The sequence below is a fragment of the Convolutriloba macropyga genome, chromosome 4 (genome assembly GCF_964194025.1).
Source record: "Convolutriloba macropyga chromosome 4, txConMacr16.3, whole genome shotgun sequence".
Lineage (NCBI taxonomy): Eukaryota > Metazoa > Xenacoelomorpha > Acoela > Convolutidae > Convolutriloba > Convolutriloba macropyga.
In genome coordinates, this window is record NC_134471.1 from 23,956,488 (window position 1) to 23,982,239 (window position 25,752).

The 25,752-nt window shown below is 37.1% G+C and overlaps 2 protein-coding genes across 2 annotated transcripts in view; both read left to right on the forward strand.

The window, feature by feature from the left end:
• Positions 1-25: 25 nt before the first annotated feature.
• LOC142337526 (dual specificity protein phosphatase 12-like) lies at positions 26-21,833 on the forward strand. Its single transcript, XM_075386817.1, has 5 exons — positions 26-656; positions 6,201-6,364; positions 12,533-12,691; positions 12,999-13,187; positions 21,430-21,833. The coding sequence occupies exons 1-5, from the start codon at positions 151-153 to the stop codon at positions 21,564-21,566; spliced, it is 1,155 nt and encodes a 384-aa protein (XP_075242932.1). The 5' UTR covers positions 26-150; the 3' UTR covers positions 21,567-21,833.
• LOC142337527 (ras-related protein Rab-6A-like) overlaps positions 16,523-25,752 on the forward strand; it is a 165,600-nt gene continuing 156,370 nt past the window's right edge. The window contains exon 1 of the mRNA XM_075386818.1: positions 16,523-16,540. The gene's annotated coding sequence lies outside the window, so the exon portion shown is untranslated. The remainder of the gene's footprint in view (positions 16,541-25,752) is intronic.

A 25,752-nucleotide genomic window follows, 5' to 3' on the forward strand; every position in this document is an offset into this window, starting at 1 on the left:
GTAGCATTAACTATAGCTCTATAACTTCCTGAGATTCTCGTTTGAAAAACATTTGAGTCGAATTATGTGACGTCTTTGGAAAATTCCTTCATAACCATTCTAGTTTAAGCATAATTTTTTTTCAGACTTTGATCGAATGATTTCCTAATAATGGCTCTGTACAAAATAATTGACAACCTCTACATATCAGACGCCACCAGTGCACAAAATGAGTACCTCCTTTCAAAATTACATACCATTAAAGCCATTCTGACAGTTATGGACTTTGATCTACCACTCAAACTTGCCTCTATTACATACAAAAGAATTGAACTTCTAGACATGTCTACTGAGGATATTTTGTCCCATTTTGATTCAAGTTTCGACTTCATCGACTCATTTCGGAGTAAAGAAAAACCAGAATCAGTTTTGGTGCACTGTTACGCTGGTCGGAGTCGAAGTGCTACTGTATGTATTGCTTATCTAATGCGCAAGTTAGAATTATCAGTCTCAGAAGCCGCTGAATTTATTAATGGCGCGGTTAAGTATGGCGTGCAAGCAAATCCTGGGTTCATGGAACAATTGAGTTTATATGAGAAAATGGGAACTAAAGTTGACAGAGATAGCCAATGGTTCAAACAGCATTTGTTGAAGATGTACGCTAATAATATGGATAATTTAGGAATCATTTTCTCTCTTGTGAGCAACTTTTGAACGAGGGTGATTTTTAGCGTTTTTCTAAATAGCCTCGAATATGTTTGTTGCATTTAGTATGATGACGCTGGCGATCACTATTTTAATAACATACCATTTCCGTTTCAGTATGTTATCGGATATATCACCTCGTGATAAATATTTATAATACGTTTCGTCTCTAATAAGTTTTTATTTCCGTTTATAACCAATTCTGCACATCTTAGTCCAGTTTTCAGGATTATATTCGGTCTGTTTTGTTAGTGTTTGAGGAACGATCCGTCCTAGCGATTTCACCTCCGACGAAGAATGCCAGCTTCTGCACACGTTGATGAATCGTTGGATTTCGTTCGTATACGTTCCGAATTATAATCCCAAATTTCTGTCAGAAGATTTTAATTATGCAACGAACTTTCTTGTAGTTGTTGGGTGGTAACAGTTCTTTGCCAGTTGGTAACAGTTCTCGAGCGTAATTTTTCAACAATTAAAGATCAGGAATAACTTTTGCCAATGGCAAATACGAAATACTAAAAAGTTTTCACAATTGTTCAAAATGCGTGCTTTTTTAAAGCAAAATCAATTTTGCGTTTTTGAAAACTTATGTGTTTTTGTTAACGTTTTTGTGTTTTTGTAAATTTTTTTGTGATTCTTTTTGCAAATTTAGACTAAGATAAAAAAGTTAATTCGCTCAAGAGTGTTCATTAGTCAGATAATTCTATTTATAATAAAAGTAATAATAATAAATATTTTGACGCTCTGTTGTTCAGTAAAACAAACAGGTCGGATTTTTTGTCCGTACTTTGCTGAACTGATTTTTTGTAGTATTGATGACCGGATTGTGGCCCGATTTGATCGAGTTTCATACTTTTTGTAACCAAAGTTTGTATTTATGCAAAATGAAACTTGGTTAATTTAGTGTTTGATCAGTGTCTGCATATACTAACTGCTGCGCTCGTAAAGCAACTGAGTTTTCTTTTTTGCTTTGAAAGCAAATTTTTTATCGGTAAAATTTTTCGCATACTGGCTCATTTTGTGTTATTCTTTTAGTTGACCTACTATTGACTGCCATAGATTCATATCCAGTACCACGGGCTGCTGAGGCCTGGTCATAACCCACAAGCACTGCTATTTGACTTCATTTTATTGCTACTTCATTTTTCATTTGCAATGAATAAAATATCTTTTCTCGATTGCGAAACGATATGATTGAGTGAAAAATTTATCGCAACAATTTCTAATGAATTTTCGACACCTTTCTTTGTTAGTTTTTTGTCTGTTTTTGTGTTTGATGACAATTTTCGTGACAGATTTTGTAAACGCTTTGAACAAAGATTATTTATTGTTGTCTTCCTTCGCGTGAAATTGTGTGGACGAATTTGAGATACTAATAAAATAGGATCGATATTTTATTATTTTTGGTTTTTCGAGTGGTTCAGAAAAAAGCCGGAATAAGAGATATCTGAGACTGAATTAATTTATGAATGACTCGAAAAGCATATGAACAAAGCTTTCAAAGAGCCGAGGATTTTAACAGAATAAATATCCATTAATTAGCAAGTTCATAAGAGTTTGTTTTTCAAGCCGTGTCCTGCCATAACCTTACGATTTTTGTCAGGGATTGAATTTGCAACCTCTGCCTATATCTCAATTTTCCCTATCACTCATCGTTGGCGGCAGCTCTTCATTTAAATAAACCTAAAAAGAATCCCTCGCTAGCATTAGTAGAGCATTTATGGAAAATATTAGTCGATAAGTTTTGGAGCCAATTATAACGCCTTTTGAAATGAGACTACCAATTTCTCAACCAATCATAAACGAGCATTTGAAACTGAAGTTTTAATATTTTCTAGTAAAAACTGAAAACGATTTAATAAATAGTTATCTTAAAATTAACGCGGGCCATGGCCATGCTTATGGGACTTGTTGGACGCATGAAATAAGCAGATACTGCGAGTAAGTTAGATAATTTAGGTCAATTTAGACAAGTTAATTAGGTGTTTGAAATAGGCGTTCCTTCTTAAAGGGTTATTGTTTCAAAGGCGCCAGAGAGGCGAGTTGAGTGATATATCTTAAACAAACAAATTGATGAACAAAAGCCTTTTTGAGCTGCCGATATATTTCGTTTACTTAGCAAAGTTCTATTTATGCATCAGGCCAAAGTCGAAATGAGTGACTTAAGTTTAGAAGAAAACTAGAGAGCGAATATTTGAAATGAACTAGAAACTTTGAACAGAATTGGAATTTCAGTTTGAAGTAACTAAAAGTGCGATTTCGAATTTGCAAAAGAATGGGCATTCGGAGATCTGGTACACCACTCTTTAAGTTATATTCAACATTGGACTCTGACAGTTTGTGACGAGGTTCCCCTAGTGATTGTTCAACTATAGTATGGATGCGCGGCTAGTTACACTTTTTCGATCAGAGTTAGCACCGGAAGTGGTGTTATTCGGCGGTTTTTGATATTTTGCAGTATAAATTTGATAGTTTCTGGACGAATTAACGGTATAAAGCAGTCGTACTAATATGTACTGGTGCAGTAATGTATTGGGTATACATGGGAATGGTTTAGAAAGTTGAGGGAGAAACTTATTGGAATTTTGAAATAAGAAAAGGCAATTTATCAGTTTTTCGAAGTACCCTGGGTACAAAATTTGTCCGACCCCTCCCGGGATGGGAAGGAGTTATTGGTTGATAACCAGTCAATGATGGGAGGAACCCCTAATGGTCCTCTATTGCGAGTACAAATTTCAGGCCAATCAGACCACCCACCCTTCAGTTATTAACACCGTAAGTAGTGTGATTTGGGGGTTTTTAGGTGTGTTACTGTGAAATATGACTGTTTGGTGTAAGAAATAATGGGAATAATCAGTCGTAATGTCATGCACGTATGAATTAACGTTTTTGCATGATCTGGGAAGGGTTTAAGATGTAAAATGGCGATTTTTGAGAATATTGGCAATTATCACAGGAATGTAGTTAGCACCTAATTTGAAATAGTATTTTTTCGAAAAGTTTGTTGGATTGACCTGAAATTTGGGAGAGACTAATTTGGGTACGAGAAATGCGATTTTGAGGTCGGATTTGACCCCAGACCAAACCGCACGGAACTAGCGGAAGTCGGTGCTTCGGGACGACCCGAGTGCCGAAAACCTGAAGTTGGCCTTTTTGAGCGGCCGAATGACTTTGAAATTGTATTAATATAATAACCCAGGACAGTTAGTGACAAAAAATACCCACCCTGGTCAATTTTGACGAACTCGGATTTTTCGGGTTTTGGCACCCACGACTCTTTAAAAATTTTTGAATAGCAAACGACTCGCAAGGGCTGATCCGTTGGTCATGAAACTTGGCAGGCAAGTTGGTGGCACCCTATATTTGCTAGAAATTTTTACTTTGACGTTTTGACCACTACTTTGCGAGATATTGAGTTCTGAAATTTGGGGTCATCTGGGAGGTCGATGAAAAGTGTGCGCGGTTATTGCTCGTGTTCTATTGGGAGTTAGGCCACGAAATTTTTTGGGTAGGTGCAACTATGAGAGAACTTTCCGTGACAATAGTTATCTTTATCAACTTGACCCCTCGTTTTGGACGGGTGACGTTTGGATGACCCCTAGAGGTCAAATTGTGGGCTTTTAGGAATAATAGACTTTTCGGCATGTATAATTACAGGGAATTGCATGAAATGGTTTCAAGATTGGAAATAACAAATTCTCTTAGTTTTTGGGGTTGAGTTTAGTTATTTATTCAACACATGATTTTTGACAGGGATTGATTGCAGCTAGTTCATTTGATAGCAAAATTAGAGGAATAAGAACTTTACAGAGCAACCGTTAATGTTTACTAAACAAAAACTGATTGTCATGACAAGTGCATATATGAGATAAAGCAGATTGGTCGTGTACTTGAGATAAGGAGAATGTTGAACAATGCCTGGTAGCAGTTGAATGGCAGAGCATAATTTGATATTGGTTTGTTTGCATAGCAATTAAAGCCCTCCTACAGAATGTGAAAGATTTCAAGTGTAAGTTGCAATGTTTACTTAAGAGATTAAGGTTTGTTTGCTTAAGATAAGAGCGTATTGTTTGAGTATAAATTGAAGTGGCACGCAGAGAGGGTCGAAAACGATTTGCTGAGACACAGCAGAAGTGCGACACAGAAGAGATTTTGGCACACGCGAGAAAGTAGTTGGTTTAGTGGGACTAAACTTTAAAAGATAGTGGGGAAAGCAGAGAGGATACTGTGAGTTTAGTGAGACTGAACTCTGGAAGTTTGTAATTGCAAGGCCAGTTGAGATACTGTGAGCGTTTTTGGTTTAGTTCATTTTGGAAGTGAACCACTGATACTATTATTAATATTCTTATTACTATTATAAATTGTCTTAAGCTTGTCTTTCCCTTGATGTGCAAGTAATTTTCTTACATTTGTTATCCATATAACTAGAATTCATATTACGAGCCCCATTGTGAATTAACTTATATCAACGCAACCTAATTTGCAACAGCATACAAGAGTGGAAGAGGGGAAATAGCAGAGTAACAACTTAACGCTTGCTTCACCAATTCAAAACCTTTGGTTTATTTTATTTGATCGATCTTCTGGGCGACAGAGTCCCCTCACTGTTGAGCCTAGCAGAAATTCAGAAGACGACAGGACTTATATGAAACTATCACAACCGAACATGAGACCAATTAATCCAATTAGTATTTTTCTTGGTAATCAATTAAAAATTTAGGGTAATTAAGGGAAACTTTTTTGTTTTCGGCTGTTTTTAAATCAAGTCAGGCTTCGGCGCTTTCTAACGTCGGCTCTTAATAACGTCGGCTCTGTTGCACGTAACCTGAACAATTATTGTTTGCTTAAAGTTTATCTCGATCCAATCTATTGTCCTCAAAAATAATATCGCTACTTCATTGTAATTGGTTCAGAATTTCGCGCTCATTTCAGTTAAGGTGATATGATTGTTTGACATTTATTGGGTGAAAAATTTATTGATTTTGTGTGCGATTTTAATCGCACAGGTATGTGTCGCCATAGTTGTGTACGTCCGCGGAAAATGATCATGCCTTAGCGGCCCACTAAATTACCACGACCGAAGAGGTTATTCTCGCATTATCATTTGTGCCTTAATATAATTGGTTAACGAAAAATATGCCTCCTTTCCGGCCAATATTCCATATTGTTAATTTTATTTTGATTTTATTTTAATTTAATTTAATATTCACGACTCTGAATTGGCTAACATGCATTTCCAATTGTGTTTTGTGTTTTCAGCGAAGAATCAAGTTTATGCTTGTGAATACAGACAATTTTCGTTTAGTTTACATCTTCGATTGTATTTCGAGGTCAAAGATAAGTTTTTGTTGAGCAAATTTGATGAATGGCTTCGACCGAACCTGATTTTGATCTAAAAGAAAGTGGGCGTTTGAATGTACTATACTCGAATACAAATTTAGTGGGTAAAATTTTATACTTCGCTTAGCCTAAATCGTTTCAATTGAACTTGGTTTCTTAGTGAGAGAAAATGATTCTTTAGTTGACTTGGACCAAAACGTTTGGGCGGCGGATCCAGTGTACAATGGCTCCTCAAAAGAAGGCCGAACATCCAACGATGACAGAACGGGAGATGTTTTTAAATGTAAAAAGTGCCGAAGGGCACTGTTCTATTCAGACAGTCTTATAACTCATCTAAATGGTAAATATATCTCCTGATATAACGTGAATGTAGGCATCATTTTTAGCGAATATTAGCTAAGATTTATGCGTCCATTGAGCAAATTTTAAACAATAGTTTTTCGTGTTTTCTTGCCAAATACATGATCAGTTGAAACTGTTCCATTTGTCAAAGTCAAAAGACCGCTGGTGCCTATTATCACCGCAAAGGTTGTTGAACAGATAGACTTCACTATTTTCCATCCGTTTCCTCCTGGGTGGGCTTCATTTCTTTGTTACTTTTTACTGTGATTTTTTTTCCAGTTAGTTAGAGAGCGTGCGATATTTTTCTTCGGAGAAACTGCTATGAGCGCTCCAAAAGTTGACTATGTTTGATTATGTTTGGTTATCAATTGGTGAAGCGTTTTCCTTCACCAGGCTACCAAGTTTGGGAAGTTTGGCGTGAACATTATTTGAGCACTGGCTTGAAACTGGGATGGACGGAAGAAGAGATGATGAAGTGGTTGCCTACAAAATTGTGTGGGTGGGCCTTGAATGCAGGAAGTGATTTACCAAGAGGTTATTGGCGGTCGACTCCAGGGAAGCAAGCATGGACACTGACAGAGACGTTGTATCAATTTGATATACGATTGTCTGACAATCCTTTTTTTTGAGCGAAGCTACACTTTGTTTGTGAAAGGGAAAGCGGGAAGTGGAGCGGAATTCTTTGAAACCAGTAATATTTTGGGTCAGAGAACGCGACCGCAGTGTTCCCAAAGGCAGGTGATTGATACAAGTAGAAGCAATGACAATTCTTTAATGGATGAATTTCGGCAACCCGGCAAAGATTCTGAAGGGTTGAGCATTGGGTCCAGCTGTGGTGTATCAAGAAAAGGAGCTTTCAGTAAAGATGTGTTTGGAGAAGTGGAAGAAACGAGAATTAGTGAGAGTGCTAGTACAATAAGAATTCCAGGTTACGGCAATGAAGTGCAACCTGGAACTGAGGTAGAGTTTACGGAGGAAGTTTGTGGTCAAGTAAATCAGGAAACTTATAGAGCAGCGCTAAGCGAATATGAAAACAGTGGCTTCAGAAAAATTCTGACAGAAGAAAAAATCATCGAGTGGAGTGTTGAGTCTTGTGGACCAGATGAGCATCATGCTATGGAAAAAATTGTGTGCTGTCACCAGAGTCTGGGGAGCTAAGCGATGAACAGTCGGATGATTAATATTTGTTTGAAGATGTTTTGGATACAGATTTTTTGGATGTAGAGGAACTTGATAACAACGGTGCAAGAAGCGAGACAAGTTTTGCCTCGAGTTTGAACTCAGTAGCATGCGATAATGTAACTGCAATAGCGATCAATATTGGCGGTGGTGTCAAAGCTAGCAGAAACGATATGTTGGAAGCCTGGGGCTTGATGGAGTTTAAGACAGGATGTTCGGACCAGAAGTTCTGCAATGCAACACACGGGGCTGATGAGACACAAAAGCGTACAACTGAGTGCACTGTGGAAAATTTGGAGAGTTGGACAACTTCAGGAGGAATTGATCGGCAGTTGGTATGTGAAACACAGAGCGGTTAAAACGATAAGGCAGCAAGTGACCGATGTAATTTGTCACAGTTGGGAGAGGAGCTGGAGGAATGGGTGCAATCGCAATTGAATGAAAGTCAGCTTAGTTGTAGTGTTTCGGTCGAACCAACGGATGATCATCAAAGGGAAAGTGCTGGAATTGACAGAACAGGGAAATTCGATCAGAAGTCAATGGCTACAGTGTTGTACAGTTTGGTTCATGATGATCAACAGCCTAGGAGGGAGGACTCTAGAAGGTTTTCGATGGAAGTTGAGCAGAAAGTGGAGAGAAGGATTGCATCACGATTTCCGAAGATCGAAAAAACTGTTGCTGGAGAACCGATCGTTGAGCCGGAAAGAGAGGTGGAGCCGTTTGAAAGCATCAAGACAGCAGTCATGGCAGCATAACAGGAGAAATGGTGGCTACAGTGGAAGAAGAGTTGGTCAACCATTCAAACATCACAGGAAGAAGGTTTTCATGTACAGGTGCACGAGTGTATGAGGAGTTGGACGTTGACAGCTAAGTTATTCAAGCCCTTTCTACACAATTCTTGCCTACATTGTATAAATCTATTTTATCAAGACAAGTTAGTTGATCAAGCACTACAGCCTTAGAGAAAATTTTCAAAAAAAGGTTTAGGGAAATGTGTAGTTTTGGTAGATCTATATTTAGATTTGTTTTTTTTTACTTTAGTGATTTTGGGGTTCCTGGGGAGGATGTTTGACAGAGGCAATACAGTTTGATCAAAAATCAATGTTGATGAGTTAGGTAGAATATGTTAAAATGTGAAAATGCGAAAGTGTTCAAATCTGATTTAATCAACCGCTTTATTCAAAGTTTAGTGCAGTTAGTTTATGTTAATCCGGAGCTAAAATTAAATGGTTCACTTCCGTAGGTCGACTATGGTTAAAGTACGTAGGAGTAAGTTAATCGGGTCACAGGATAACGGCTTGCAATTATTCGGGAGAATAATAATCTAGGAGGGAGGAGTGTAGGACGCATGAAATAAGCAGATACTGCGAGTAAGTTAGTTTATTTGGGTCAATTTTGACAAGTTAATTAGGTGTTTGAAATAGGCGTTCTTTCTTAAAGGGTTATTGTTTCAAAAGCGCCAGAGAGGCGAGCTGAGTGATATATCATAAACAAACAAATTGATGAACAAAAGCCTTTTTGAGCTGTCGATATATTTCGTTTACTTAGCAAAGTTGTATTTGTGCGTCAGGCCAAAATCGAAATGAGTGACTTAAGTTTAGAAAAAAACTAGAGAGCGAATATTTGAAATGAACTAGAAACTTTGAACAGAATTGGAATTTCAGTTTGAAGTAACTAAAAGTGCGATTTCGAATTTGCAAAAGAATGGGCATTCGGAGACCTGGTACACCACTCTTTAAGTTATATTCAACATTGGACTCTGACAGTTTGTGACGAGGTTCCCCTAGTGATTGTTCAACTATAGTATGGATGCGCGGCCAGTTACACTTTTTCGATCAGAGTTAGCACCGGAAGTGGTGTTATTCGACGGTTTTTGATGTTTTGCAGTATAAATTTGATAGTTTCTGGACGAATTAACGGTATAAAGCAGTCGTACTAGCATGTACTGGTGCAGTAATGTATTGGGTAATCATGGGAAATGTTTAGAAAGTTGTGGGAGAAACTTATTGGAATTTTGAAATAAGAAAAGGCAATTTATCAGGTTTTCGAAGTACCCTGGGTACAAAATTTGTCCGACCCCTCCCGAGATGGGAAGGAGTTATTAGTTGATAACCAGTCAATGATGGTAGGAACCCCTAATGGTCCTCTATTGCGAGTAAAAATTTCAGGCCAATCAGACCACCCACCCTTCAGTTATTAACACCGTAAGTAGTGTGATTTGGAGGTTTTTAGTTGTGTTACTGTGAAATATGACTGTTTGGAGTAAGAAATAATGGAAATAATCAGTCGTAATGTCATGCACGTATGAATTAACGTTTTTGCATGACCTGGGAAGGATTTAAGATGTAAAATGGCGATATTTGAGAATATTGGCAATTATCACAGGAATGTAGTTAGCACCCAATTTGAAAGTATTTTTTCGAAAAGTTTAAGTTGGATTGACCTGAAATTTGGGATAGACCAATTTGGGTACAAGGAATGCGATTTTGAGATGGGATTAGATCCCAGACCAAACCGCACTTAACTAGCGGAAGTCGGTGCTTCGGGACGACCCGAGTGCCGAAAACCGGAAATTGGCCTTTTTGAGCGGCCGAATGACTTTGAAATTGTATTAATATGATAACCCAGGACAGTTAGTGACAAAAATACCCGCCCCGGTCAATTTTGATAAACTCGGATATTTTGGGTTTTGGCACCCACGACTCTTTAAAATTTTTCGAATTGCAAACGACTCGCAAGGGCTGATCCGTTGGTCATGAAACTTGGCAGGCAAGTTAGTGGCACCCTATATTTACTAGAAATTATTACCCAAAGACGTTTTGACCACTACTTCGCGAGATATTGAGTTCTGAAGTTTGGGGTCATCTGGGAGGTCAATGAAAAGTGTGCGCGGTTATTGCTTGTGTTCTATTGGGAGTTAGGCCACGAAATTTTGTGGGTAGGTGCAACTATGAGAGAACTTTCCGTGACAATAGTTATCTTTATCAACTTGACCCCTCGTTTTGGACGGGTGACGTTTGGATGACCCCTAGAGGTCAAATTGTGGGCTTTTAGGATTATTAGACTTTTCGGCATGTATAATTACAGGGAATTGCATGAAATGGTTTCAAGATTGGAAATAACAATTTCTCTTAGTTTTCGGGTTGAGTTTAGTTATTTATTCAACACATGATTTTTGACAGGGATTGATTGCAGCTAGTTCATTTGATAGCAAAATTAGAGGAATAAGAACTTTACAGAGCAACATTTAATGGTTACTAAACAAAAACTGATTGTCATGTCAAGTGCATATGTGAGATAAAGCGGATTGGATTTGTTTACATAAGAGTCCAAAGGTCGTGTACTTAAGATAAGGAGAATGTTGAACAATGCTTGGTAGCAATTGAATGGCAGAGCATAATTTGATATTGGTTTGTTTGCATAGCAATTAAAGCCCTCCTACAGAATGTGAAAGATTTTAAGTGTAAGTTGCAATGTTTACTTAAGAGATTAATGTTTGTTTGCTTAAGATAAGAGCGTATTGGTTGAGTATAAATTGAAGTGGCACGCAGAGAGGGTCGAAAACGATTTGCTGAGACACAGCAGAAGTGCGACACAGAAGAGATTTTGGCACAAGCGAGAGAAAGTAGTTGGTTTAGTGGGACTAAACTTTAAAAGATAGTGGGGAAAGCAGAGAGGATACTGAGAGTTTAGTGAGACTGAACTCTGGAAGTTTGTTACTGCAAGGCCAGTTGGGATAGTGTGAGTGTTTTTGGTTTAGTTCATTTTGGAAGTGAACCACTGATACTATTATTATTATTCTAATTACTATTATAAATTGTCTTAAGTTTGTCTTTTCCATTGATGTGCAAGTAATTTTCTTACATTTGTTATCCATATAATTAGAATTCATATTACGAGCCCCATTGTGAATTAACTTATTTCAACGCAACCTAATTTGCAACAGCATACGAGAGTGGAAGGGGGGAATTAGCAGAGTAACAAAGTAACGCTTGCTTCACCAATTCAAAACCTTTAGTTTATTTTATTTGATCGATCTTCTGGGCGACAGAGTCCCCTCACTGTTGAGCCTAGCAGAAATTCAGAAGACGACAGGACTTATATGAAACTATCACAACCGAACATGAGACCAATTAATCCAATTAGTATTTTTCTTGGTAATCAATTAACAATTTAGGGTAATTAAGGGAAACTTTTTTGTTTTCGGCTGTTTTTAAATCAAGTCAGGCTTCGGCGCTTTCTAACGTCGGCTCTTTATAACGTCGGCTCTGTTGCACGTAACCTGAACAATTATTGTTTGCTTAAAGTTTATCTCGATCCAATCTATTGTCCTCAAAAATAATATCAAAAGTATCGCTACTTCATTGTAATTGGTTCAGAATTTCGCGCTCATTTCAGTTAAGGTGATATGATTGTTTGACATTTATTGGGTGAAAAATTTATTGATTTTGTGTGCGATTTTAATCGCACAGGTATGTGTCGCCATAGTTGTGTACGTCCGCGGAAAATGATCATGCCTTAGCGGCCCACTAAATTACCACGACCGAAGAGGTTATTCTCGCATTATCATTTGTGCCTTAATATAATTGGTTAACGAAAAATATGCCTCCTTTCCGGCCAATATTCCATATTGTTAATTTTATTTTGATTTTATTTTAATTTAATTTAATATTCACGACTCTGAATTGGCTAACATGCATTTCCAATTGTGTTTTGTGTTTTCAGCGAAGAATCAAGTTTATGCTTGTGAATACAGACAATTTTCGTTTAGTTTACATCTTCGATTGTATTTCGAGGTCAAAGATAAGTTTTTGTTGAGCAAATTTGATGAATGGCTTCGACCGAACCTGATTTTGATCTAAAAGAAAGTGGGCGTTTGAATGTACTATAATCGAATACAAATTTAGTGGGTAAAATTTTATACTTCGCTTAGCCTAAATCGTTTCAATTGAACTTGGTTTCTTAGTGAGAGAAAATGATTCTTTAGTTGACTTGGACCAAAACGTTTGGGCGGCGGATCCAGTGTACAATGGCTCCTCAAAAGAAGGCCGAACATCCAACGATGACAGAACGGGAGATGTTTTTAAATGTAAAAAGTGCCGAAGGGCACTGTTCTATTCAGACAGTCTTATAACTCATCTAAATGGTAAATATATCTCCTGATATAACGTGAATGTAGGCATCATTTTTAGCGAATATTAGCTAAGATTTATGCGTCCATTGAGCAAATTTTAAACAATAGTTTTTCGTGTTTTCTTGCCAAATACATGATCAGTTGAAACTGTTCCATTTGTCAAAGTCAAAAGACCGCTGGTGCCTATTATCACCGCAAAGGTTGTTGAACAGATAGACTTCACTATTTTCCATCCGTTTCCTCCGAGTCCGTAAATCTATCTGTTTAGTATGTTAGATCCATTCTTAATTTGAATCGTTGACCAGGGAATTGTTTTCAGAAAGCACAGCTCCACGCGATGGCTTCAAGAGAAAGAACGTGTCCAAAAAGCCAGTTGCTGCCAGTAGTAAAAGACAATCACATATGGCAGCCAATAACAGAAATAGTGGTGGTGATATTGGCAACTGTTCCAGTTTATTTGTAGAGCCAGTCAAGTGGATGGAGATTCTGATTCTGGGCGTGCTATCAGGTCAGTCTTGTTTTGTAGCTGCGAAGCTGTAAGCTGAGCGGAGCTACATTGCTATCATCGTGTTTTTTTTACAATTCAAAGAATCTTTACAATTCAAAGAATTCGAATTGTATTGGGGCGCTGTCTTTTTTTTAAGATCTGTTCACACATTTTCATGATTTTTGAAGTCAAATTGGAGTAGTGATTTTGGTCACGCCGAAACAGGAAATTGAGCGAAAAAGCCAGTGGTTCTGCGACGTCTTCTTTACTCTAATTTTAAAGTAGAGTGAGAAAACGGTGTTTGGACAAAAATTCGCTTTCTCGCTAGTGGTTTTGTGTTCACATGCGGCATTTTGACACTGAGTTTCGTTTTTTACAGATTTTTTTGATCTGATTTTTTAGAAATGGTTTTCTCAATTCACTCGTAGTCGGTTCTAGGTCTAATTTTGGTTTAGTCTATGAAAAATCTTTGAATTGTACGTCAGGACTTGTCCTGCTATGTTTTTTTTTACAATTCAAAGAATTTGAATTGTATTGGGGCGCTGTCTTTTTACGACTCGAAAAGGAAAGAGGAGTATTGGAGAAGTCCTTTTTTTTAATCAATTTTATTGGAGTGATTTTTGAAGCGGGAAATGAAACGCGTGAAAGAATTTGGAGTGATTTTGGTGCTGAAAAAAAATGAAGAGCGGAGCGAAAAGAGAGTGGTTTTTGTTCATACCGCTGTTTTTCAGAGAGTGAGAAATTGATGTGTGAAGAAAATTTCTCTAAGCGAGCGAAATTTTTTTGTTCACGTGCGGCATTTTGAAGCAGTTTTTTTTCATTTATTTTGGTTAAGAGGTTTGGTTATGATTTTGTTTTAATTTTAGGCTGGTTTCGGTAGTGGTTTGAAGGTTTTTGGAAATTCATATGAATTTTATGATAATTCGGAGGTTTTTAATGTATTTTGCTGATTTTCGGGCTAATTATTGCGTTTTTTTGACGATTATACTGTTTTACTGGCTCAAATGGGTATTGAAGAAACCCCTTCTACTTGAGCAAATTTATGATAACAATTGGTTACAGTTTTGTGGGTAAGAATCATTTTTTTGTTGAGAAATATGACAAAAAAATGGCGAAAATTGTAACTATTTTTCTTAACTTTTTGCAGTTTTTCGCTTTTTTACTGTTTGTACAAAGTTTTTTTTAGCCTATTATGACTTGCCTATTGTTTTGCGAGCGTCTGGATACCCTATTGACTGAAGGGAATTGTTCTTTGGGTTTATATGCTTTTGAAATTTTTTAGAAAATTAGTAACTTTTTCCAGTTTTTCCGTGAAAGTTGTTTTTAAGAGCTTTTTTTCATAATTTCGCCGAAAATATTTTTTTTAAAATTCACATAAGTGGATTTTTTAAGTACTAGTTGTTTTGATGAAGTTATTTTGGCAGAGATAGTTTTTTCGGTATCTCAATTTATAACAAAATTTGATCAGATTTTGTATCATATTTTAAGATTTGATTTTATTGTTTTTACTTTTTTGTTTCATGGTTTTGTTTCAAGATAATCATAAATTAATGAAAGCACGTTTTGTTTGATGAGTAGTTGGATGGCTTTAAATGGATTTTCCCTTCGAGTCGTTTCCGGAATTGTTCCGGCTATGTTTTTTTTTAAGATCTGTTCACACATTTTCATGATTTTTGAAGTCAAATTGGAGTAGTGATTTTGGTCACGCCGAAACAGGAAGTAGAGCGAAAAAGCGAGTGGCTCTGCGACATGAAATTTTTTCGCTCTAAATTTAAAGTAGAGTGAGAAAATGGTGTTTGAATAAAAATTCGCTTTCTCGGTAGTGGTTTTTTGTTCACATGCGGCAATTTCACTTTGATATTTACTATTTTTTCAATCAGATTTTTTTCTAATTGGTTTTCCCAATCAATTAATATTCCGTTTTAGGTCTAGTTTTGTTTTTAGTCAATGAAAATTCTTTGATTTGTACGTCAGGACTTGTCCTGCTATGTTTTTTGTTTCGTCGTCGGACGCTCTTTTTCGTTTTACATTTGTTCACACACTAAAGCTGAACAATTCAACTTCTCTGAATGACTTTTTCCTCTCACTAACGGCATTTGCGCGCCTGACGTCATTTCTCACTCTCTCTAGCAAGTTTATAGATCATCTGCGTGATTTCATTTTGATCATACGTGACTTACCTCACTCAATAATATGACTTTTCATTTTAAGTTTACTTTGAATTAAGTCAAGGCCAAAGGAACTCATATGTATAAAACGTCCTGAATGAAAAGGCTTCCTTTATCGGGCTTATGAAAAGGCTTCTGAAAAGGCTTAATTTATCGCTGAATGTTTTTTACATAGCTTTTTGAGCGGCGTCGATAACTTTTTCAAGTTATATTTGCATCGGTTTCTATCTTTTTTATACGGCACGCAAGTCGATTCTTTCGCAGCTATTCTGACAATCTGCCGGCTATGATTTATTGAGTATAAAAAATTATCTTTGAGCAAGTTTTCCATAGAAAAGTCTGTGTGAAAAAATGACACGCCATTAATGAGAGTAGCCTCTTGAGAAATAGCGTGTATTAACATTACCGCTAGTGGTTTCTCCTGAATCTTGTTAGTTTTAACTTTAGCTTTAATAACATTGGGTTAAACGGTTGGGATAATAACATTTAAACATTGGGAGAAAATTTGGTGCAAGGAATTAGAGGGCTCAGAGTCCAATGATAAAGAGAGTTTGGGCTCAGAGTCCAATGATAAAAAATGAGGATCGCAGCCGGATGCTTAACTTTAATAGGCCAAACAATGCGGTTGGTTTAAATTAAAGTTCAGCAATTAAACCAAATAGCGAACTAATCAGTTGTCGAAGAAATGGCGAATTAATTAGTTGTCGTCTCTTGATTATCTACGTTAGGTCGGATTGCGCTGCACTCTGCCTCTCTGTGGCTGAACGCCCCGGCCGGGGAGCGTGCAAGCACTAATTGAACTTCGCTGCGCTATTTTATAAACATTGCCGTATATTTGCCCACAGATTAAATACCGTGTTAAGTTGGCCAATCACAGCTCCAGAATTAATTTAATTGCTTATTTTACGTAAATTGGCAGCGAACTTGGTTTTTTGGTTGTCGGCTGAACACACTGTCGGTCAATGCAGCGTCCACCTGGGAACACTATTTTTTGCGTGGCAGCTATTCATCCTCGTGGTTTTTATGTGAGTTATTTATCTTGATTGGTTGATTTGTAGATAATCTTCGTAAACGTGTGTCTTTTTAGGCACAATTTTTACAGTGCTCTAGAACATTATTCGCGTTCAAGTGACTTTTTCACGCTTGGCTTCTTAATTTTTGCGTGATCTCACTTATTAGCCTAATTGTTGTGATAAACTTATTAAATAGCACTCACTGCTGTTTAATAAGTCATTTCAGATTACAGTTTTGGATAAACTGATAAGATACAATAATCGAAGAAAGTTTTTGGCGAATAACCCGGATAGGATTGAAAATTCGTCATTCAGACTTTTAATATACCCGGTTAGGGCGGAAACTATCATCTGAATTATACCCGGTTAGGTTGAAAACTATCATTCGACGGCAACGAACTACAACAGAAAGTATGGCTATGGTGGGGGATAACATCAGATCATGGGCGGAACAGTCTGCATGCTACTTGTGTGATGACATTGTACAACGGAGTGATTCCATAAATTGTGTAACCTGCAGAAAAGCAGCACATAAATCCTGTATTGGCATTAAAGCACCTATAAAAGGAGAGATATTATGGAGTTGTGAAAATTGTGGCTTACCCTCAGTTGGTGATATAACTCAACAACTGTCAGAATTGAGCCAGAAAGTGGAAGACCTGCAGCAATTTCCGGAAAAATTAATTCAGATGCATGCAGAATTCAAACTACTAAAACCGAAGTACAGTTCATTTTTCCAGAAGCCTACTGTATCGCAATCGGTCACAAACTCAATATCAGAAACTTCGCAAAAGCCACTGTTTATGTTAGACCCAGAGAGAAAAGGTACTTTCAACCAGGAACTTGGATTTTGGCGAAATAGACTTGGCAGCAATAACAGTGTTAAACGACCTAAACCAAATAACTGGGATATCGGTCAAGGCGACTTTATTGCTAAATCAAACAGGCCAAAAAGAATCCAAAACGTTGGCACAAGGGCAAGTTAAAATGACTTTAGTGGAGTGATACGAAAGCAAAGCAGACGGCACATCTATCTAGGGCGCTTGAATACAAACTGCACTGAGGAATTGATGAAGAACTGGTGTGCAAAAAATGGAGCTTAGTTACTACATCTAAAATCGAACTTACACTTCTCTCGCATATAAGTACGTCAGATTTTGAAGCTGCCCTTTTCTGTTCCCAAGAAAGTTATCACACTGTGCTTGCTCGACAGGCCACCGTCAGGCAACACAAAAGTGTTTCTGGAGTTTTTATGCAATAACATTTAACCCTTATCGATTGAGAGTGACCTGTTTTTAATCGGTGATGTTAATATGCCTCAGAGCGCTGCCCTAAATGCCTTTTTCCAAGAAACTTCCCTAACACAGCTAGTGAAGAAACCAACTCATCGTGCAGGAAATATTCTGGAGCTTTTGGTAACAAATGAACCGTATTTATTTTCTGAGATCGAACAACAACGCTTAGACTACAGTGACCACGACCTCATCAAATTCTGTTTCTTTTCCATGAAGTCGTTTCCTCAAAAAGCGTAAAGCAAACTGTTTTCAGAGCGTGGAAGAAAGCCGATATAAATAAGCTTGCGAATGATGTAGAGTTGACCTTAGATCTGAATGGACACCTTACCTGTGTAGATACTGCTGCTGAACTCCTTGTCGATGCAATGGATTTTGCTGCAAAAGAAACCATTCCAATCGAGAGGCGCAGCTCCAAATTGGCTCTTTGTCCTTTCTTCGACAGAGAGCTTCAAGATTTAAAGAGACAGGAGAAAACTCGAAAAAAAGTATAAGAAAAATCCAGGCAACCAAAGTAAAGAAAAGTTTTTGGCGGCAATCAGGAGATGTAAGGAGATGTTCAAACGAAAGAAAACTGAATTTTTTGATGAGCAGGTTAATCGAAATGTCGATCTTAAAAAGAAGTACAGCAGCTTCAATATGCTTATGGGCGTTAAAACTACAGAAAAACTGCCTGTTGGTTGGGGAACAGATGCTGAATATGCACAAAATTTAATTACTTGTTTGAGGAAAAGGTAACAAAAATCAAAAGTTCTATTGAAAACGCCACCACGACAACAGTTGACAAACTACTCTCTTTAAAACCAATACACTCAAGCCATGTTAATCCAATGAGTGTTTTCAATCCCGTGGATCTGAATGCTCTGGACAAAGCTTTTACTGAAATGTCAAATAGCTACTGTGAACTAGATTCCATGCCTACTGTGCTCTGCAAGCAGCTGTACAAATCATGGAATTTTTTCTTTTTATTCTTGATAAACATGAGTTTTCAAAATGTCATTTTTCCTAAATTTTTTAAAAAAATGCCTCGAAGCCGAAACTTAAAAAGCAATCTTTGGACACAGAAGATCCAAAAAGCTATAGGCCCATTGCAAACTCTTCCTTCTTTTCTAAACTTGAGAGAACTGCTGCAGGTCAACTACGGAGACATCTAGATCAATATTGCCTGCTTGACCCACAGCAATCAGCATACCGACGCTTCCATTCTACAGAAAGTTGTCTCAAGACCATAAACGACCTTTATGTAGAACTTGATCAAGGAAAATACCTTTTAGTAATTGCGCTTGAACCAAGTGGAGCTTTTGACATACTGGATTTTGCTAATTTTGGAAAAATTTTGGAAGAGCGCTTCAAAATCACAGGAAAATGTTAAAAAAGGATCATGTCTTACTTAACCGAAAGAAAACAAATTCAAATTTGGAAATCATTTTCTTCAGAGACCGAAGTTTTCTACGGAGTACCTCAGGGCTCCATTCTCGGACCGATGATTTTCTCGATGTATACAACCCCAATTGGCGATCTTATCTAACAATGCAACCTACGGTACCAAATGTACGCCGATGACAGTTTTGTACACCAAAATCGAAATAGTTCGAAGAGCCACTTATTGAAACGCTGAGGTTACAAGTTAAAGAATTTTTCGGAGCTTTTACAGCCTTGCTACTCAAAGTTAATCCGGACAAAACTGAAATAATATTATTGTCTACTAAAAAGAAACGTCCAAATATCACAACGCTAAAACTGGACGATATTGTTTTGAATATCAGTAGAAATTTGGCTTCACTTGGTATTAGTTTTGATCAGGACTTGAGTTTCGAAAAGAATGTAAACAAAATCACGAGCTCTTGCTACAATGAACTCAGAAAACTCTATAGAATAAAACATTATCTTTCTTTAGAGTCATGAAAAATTGCTGTACAAAATCTAATTATCTCTAGGCTTGACTACTGCAATGCTATATTATTGGGTTTAAACATCAAAGAAATATCAAAATTGCAGAGGGTACAGAATGCCGCTTGCAGATTCATTTTCAACCTGCGAAAATCTGAGTCTTGTCGTGAATTCAGATACAACGTGCACTGGTTGCCTGTTGCTCAGCGAATCGACTAAAAATTTTTTTGACATTCACAAAATTGTGTACAACCCTAATGTGCCACTTTATTTGAAAAGCCTATTGACTTTACAGTACAAATATAACCAAACTCGCTCCGAAAACAAATGGACATTGAAGTTGCCAAAAATCAAAAACTCTTACGGTTCACGAGCTTTCTCTTTTCTTGGCCCAAAGAAGTGGAATGCTCTGCCCTCACACCTACGTTGTATAGCTGATCATATATTGTCCAGGAAAGAGTTAAAAACGTTTCTTTTCTCGAGTTCTTACTGAATGCGTCTTTCAGAGAGAAAATGGAAAACAAAATTGTTCGGAGGTCCAGAATAAGCGAAATCAAATGTAATTTAATGAAACGACGCTGTACAGTCGTCCAATTGAGTAAACCCTATCGCAAATTAATCCTTCCAGAGAAAAGTCAACGAGTGTTTCAAAATTGTATATTAGGATCGTCGCTGGTGTATGGCGTGTTTGTTGAAAATTGTTTGTTGTCGCAATTACTATATCTTGCCCATGAGGCTGCATCTCAACACTCTGCAGCAATCGCGTAATTGAAGATATGAAATCATTTGGTGTAAGAAATGTAGTTGTTATGGCTGGTACAAACAACCTGTTCGATAAACGTAATAAACCACTGATGGAACCTATTGAAACATCAGATGAGATGTATTATCTTAATGAAAAACTCAAATTCTAAAAGTTTAAAGTAACGATTATGGCACTAATTAACCAAAAAGACAAATGGAAAATCATTAAGAAAGTAAATGAGTGCTACCGGGATGTTGCACGCGATCATCGGATTCCTTTCATTGAACATAAAAAGTTTCGATATCGGCATATTTCTTCAGATGGAGTGCATCCAAATCCGCAAGATATTCGGGAATTGGCGTCTGATTTTCGGTATGCTTTCAAGCAGATTGAACAGTGGCATTTTTAAAGCAAGTATGGTTTTATCAAATTTTAATTCAGTAGTGAGAATTGCTCGGTTAGAGCAGAAGTTTGACGTTCGATTGAATGCTCGGTTAGAGCAGATTACTTAGTTTTGAGGCTCGGATTTATCAGATTTTAATTCAGTAGTTGTGAAAAAGCTCGCTTAGAGCAGAAGTTTGTCATCCGATTGAATGCTTGGTTAGAGCCGAATACTTACAGTTTTGAGGCTCGGTTAGAGCAGAAGACATCCGGTGAAAACATTAGTTAGAGCGGAAGTTATGTTAATTGTTCTACTTTGGGATCATGTATATTCTTAGAGAAGAAAGAAGATATTCTATTTGATCTGCTTTGGAAACATGTCTATGCTCGGATAGAGTGGAAGTTATTCTAATTGTTCTTTTTGGAAACACATTAATGCTCGGATAGAGCGGAAATCTAGATGAGATCATGAATCCAACCTACCTCTGTGTCCAGAAGAGGTGGAGAAACAAGACCCTCTACTAATTACTCTCATTCTGAAATAAAGTTTGTTGCTAAAAATAAAAGCGATTGTACGGAATGGAGTATTAAAAAAATTTTAAAATTTCTAAGCTACACCACCTCTAAATCAAATGCCTCCCCGCCGCTCTGTTGTTCGAGAGGAATCCATCAGCCGTTAGTCGGTTTATGTTATAATTTGTTGGGTTTGCGTGGGTAGGGTTTTGTTGGAGAGGGCTACCGATGCTAGAAGACTATCAGTTTTGTTTCTTTTAGGTAAATTGTGTTGTCCAAAGTGTCGTAACAAGTTGGGCTCTTTCAACTGGAGTGGTGCCCAGTGCAGCTGTGGTGCGTGGGTGGCACCCGCTTTCCAACTTCACAAAAACGCCGTTGACCATGCCACGTCAACCTGAAAATACGTTCAACAGCTCACCGGTTGAAAAAAAGATAAATCGCGCATTTTCTGCATCGAAATGGACTCTGAACTGACCATTTACAGCTTTTATAAGTTGAATCGTTAATCTTTGAGCCAAAATGGAAAGAACTACAAATTGAACTTGACATTGATATGGGTGCTGTATTTGAGTTAAGAGCTTTTTGGCACGTACTCACAGTTGTTGGAAATCATACTTAGAACCTATGCAGTTTTTAGTGAGATTTGAATTATTAGTTTTGATTGAGTTCCCTAGAATGTGGAAAACGCAACTGTTTTTTGTAAATGTATTTTGCAAATGTAAAAAGGGCCTTATAGTGCGTGAAATGGCGACAAAGAACAATTATTTTTAACTGGTAATTATACTGCTTTGTCATTATAGCCAAAAAATTAGCGCACGATAAATTAAAAAGTAAGGCCACTGGCTGCAATGTTAAGAGCTGAGGGCATCCGGAAGTATAGGACACTGATGCATGCACGTCCTGATGTTAACTGTTGGCCGCTGAACAATTAAGTTCACCGAACAAAGTTCGTTCGCAGACTTGATCAAAGTATCTTTCATGTCGGAATTCTAATCCAGATGCTGAACCAAACACCAAACCCGCAAAGAATTTAACAATACCTCATTTACAATGCTAAATCTTGAATATACGGGACTGTTAAATGGTCTCACTAAAGTTCGACCTTCTTGAAGTTGACTTTGGTTGGCTTTGAATGATGCCACAATTATGTAAGAGATGCGACTAGTTGATCTCCTTGTGGATAGTTGATCTCGTTCTGCTACTTCGTACCGTATACCAGACCCAGGTAATCTGTATAACTTCTGGAACTTGATTAAACTACGTCAATGCCCTCACTGGTAACAATAAGTGAAAATCAAATGTTTTTGGGTACGACGCTGGTTTAAAATTTTGTTGCAGGTTTGAGAAATCAACATTTTGAGGTATGGTTTGGAGCATTTTAAGCAACTACAGGGGTTAGTGGGAAATACTGATGTCAAAATCTATATCCCAAATTTTATGAGATGAAGAATTTAATATGCGAAGAATTAGTCCTTCATTCAGAATCAGTGAGGAAGCTGACTGTTGTTCTCCACCGTATAATAAAAACGCCTGCCTCTTAGTGCTGATACATCGCCTATTCATCACCTGGACCTAAAAAATTAATCTAATTTTGTTTACGTCTGAAAGAGATTTTTGAGCATGCTTAAGTTTATCCTCCCAGCATATCTCGAGACAACGGCTAATGTATTTTTGCATTATTGATAAATCAATTAGCCACTCAGCAATAGAATAAACAAAACCGTAACACCCGAGTGACTAGTTGTCAAATTCCTATAATAATGGCATTTTGCTAGCGCCGTTTTTGTTATCTAGCTTTACGACGCAGAGGGAGATCCGAAAATTTCCGCTTTAGTAAAAATCGTTCAAAAAAAATGAGCAAAATTAAGAGAGAAGCTAAGTATTTTTCTCAAACGTGGTTCTACCGTTTTTGCGAAATTGAGTTACTTTCAAGTTGGAACTTGAGTGACAAGTCCTGCAGCACATCTATCTATAATCGGCAACTGTGTGTAATTTAATGCGCACATTTGAGCATGCAAAAGTAAATTGCAGGTAAGTTAGAGCTTTTTTAATTGAGCATTTGAAAGTTGTTTAAAAAATATAGCATATAGGACTTAGATAAAATTGCTAGTCTGTTCACCAATGCAGAGAAATCGATAAGAAAATTTATATTTGTGCTGGAAGTCGGGAATCAGCAATGAAATTTTAGCTCTGGAATCAGCAATACACCACTAGGACGGAATGGAATCACCACACACCCAAATGACATCCAAAAGCAAAACGAAACAACGTGAAAGTATTATCCCAGAGGAAAATTCAGCACGATAAAACAAAAACTCAAAGAAACGCTTATGTACTCAATCAGGAAAAAAACTACGTGTTTTAAGTCTTATTGTCAATATTCTATTGTCTATAATTTATGAAAAAATTTTCATCGCCTTAGCCGAGGTGATTTTTTTGTTTTATAAGATATTCAGACGGTGTCAACGTGTGAAGAACTGTTCAGGTTGAAAAAAGGGACTTTTCAGAAAAAATTAGGACACCTAGCAATAGACACTTGTCAATAGACACATGTAAATAGACGCAAAAAATATACACAGAATGGGGGCATTTCTCATAAAAACAACTGAAATTGAAAATAATTGTGCATGTGATATGTTTTGATTACAATGATAATCCTAGATATAACCAATGAAAAAATTCCTTTTAATAGTCTATCAACTTAAATTCCCTATCAAACCTTAGCCAGTATAATTGACTTTTTTTCTGAAAAATCCTGAAAATTGAAGTCTTTGGGAGTTTTTGGTTATGTCAATCCCAATTGCCGATCTAGAATTCAACAAATAAAAAGGTCGTGGTAAATTTGAGTCCTCTATGGTATATTTCTAACCATTTAACTAGTTAATCACTTTTAGTTCCAATTAATTAATAAAGTTTTAAAGCACTTTTAAAATAAGGAGTAATTGCGGATTATAGATAAGTTCAGTTTTAAAATTAGATTACTTTAGTGCGGAACCGAGTGACGCTTAGTGCGAAAAAGCGATTCGTAAATCGAGCAAAATACATAGCGCGCGGAAAAATGGGGTAAATAGCTTGTATTTCAATTCCACGGTCACGATTTGGACACTTCTGCGAACATGGGTTGCGCAATGCATTTCCCTTGAATTTTGGCAGATTTTGCTCCAGTGTGTTTTTTGCAGTGGTGTTGCATTTTCAATGTTTTAATGGACAAAAAACGATAAAGATACACATATCGAGCAGATTTGCTCGTGAAAATTTGGGTATACCTCTGCGGCGTTATGTAGTTGCTTTCATTAAAAGTTAGTCTGCTCTTAGTAACTGGCGACGTCATCGTTCATCGTTTCTATTGTCACAACTTGCTGCATTACTATCTACTGCACACAACTATCTGTCAAAAAGAGTTAACTTCATTGAACTCATGCTATTCGACTCGAAATCAGTGGTATATGCAGATCGATGAGTGAAACCTCGTAAAAGTAAAAATCTTAAAAGTATACCAGAAGAAACTCTTCATAACCGAGCTTTCAATCCTTGTACCTTCGACCAATTTTTGCGTCCGAACTCTATAAAATTGAGTTACTTGTCAATGAAATTTTGATAACGTTGGAGCAAAAAAATTGCTAATTAGCGCGGCTGCATTTAGTCGCAAAAAAGCTGAATGAGATATGTTAACTCGACAAGAGAACCAATGTTTTTCTAGCAGCTTAATTGTTAAATCTCACATTCTGCAGAAAATAGAACTGAATTGCTTAGAAATATTTTTGTCAATATCATGACAGAAGAAATTTAAGACGTTGCCATGGTCACATAAGAGTGTTGTTACAGTGACAAAAGAGCGCCGTTCGCAACAAACATATCCTATTTCAATTTAGGTTTCGCTAACATTTCTATAACTGCTCTTATGAGTGCCGTACGGCCTTTGCTAAAACGATACCACTACTACTACTGCTACACCATTACAACATAATTGAAAATCTTGATTAGATAGCATTATACAAAAATGCATCTAGCACCTAAACCCCAAGCGAAATTACTCAAGTTGTCAAACGTGCTCATCAATTGATGCAATTAGGTAATGCCCAAATATAGTTACAATGGTGCCGCTACAAATTGAAATACGAAGCATTGCTCAAGCGACAGCTATATCCCCACAAAACTAAGATACTTGAGTACTGAGTACCCTATGCGGAAACTTTTGTTCGCTATTGACCACAGGAATCAACTCTAGTGTCTAATAAGAGTAGTAAGTAAATACTGTCTCAAGAGAGTGGGGGGTTATCCTACGATACTTAAACATGGGATAATAGGGGGTTATCCTAGACGGAAAGGGATTAACTTTCATTCTTTACCAGATGTGATTATGTAAGACTATTTCCAAGGCGGCAAACTTGTTTTCGGTCAAACAGCCAACGTTGTTCTAAATTTTGTTCCGATAAGAGCTTCAAGTGAACAAAATATTGAAACATATTTTAGCACTCATAAACACAAAATTTACATGATTAGGAATTCAAAAGGCGCAGTTTGGGCAGTTAGGTACAAGTTTATAGTCTGCGCGCAACTTTAAATGCTGGTTCTTCTTCATAA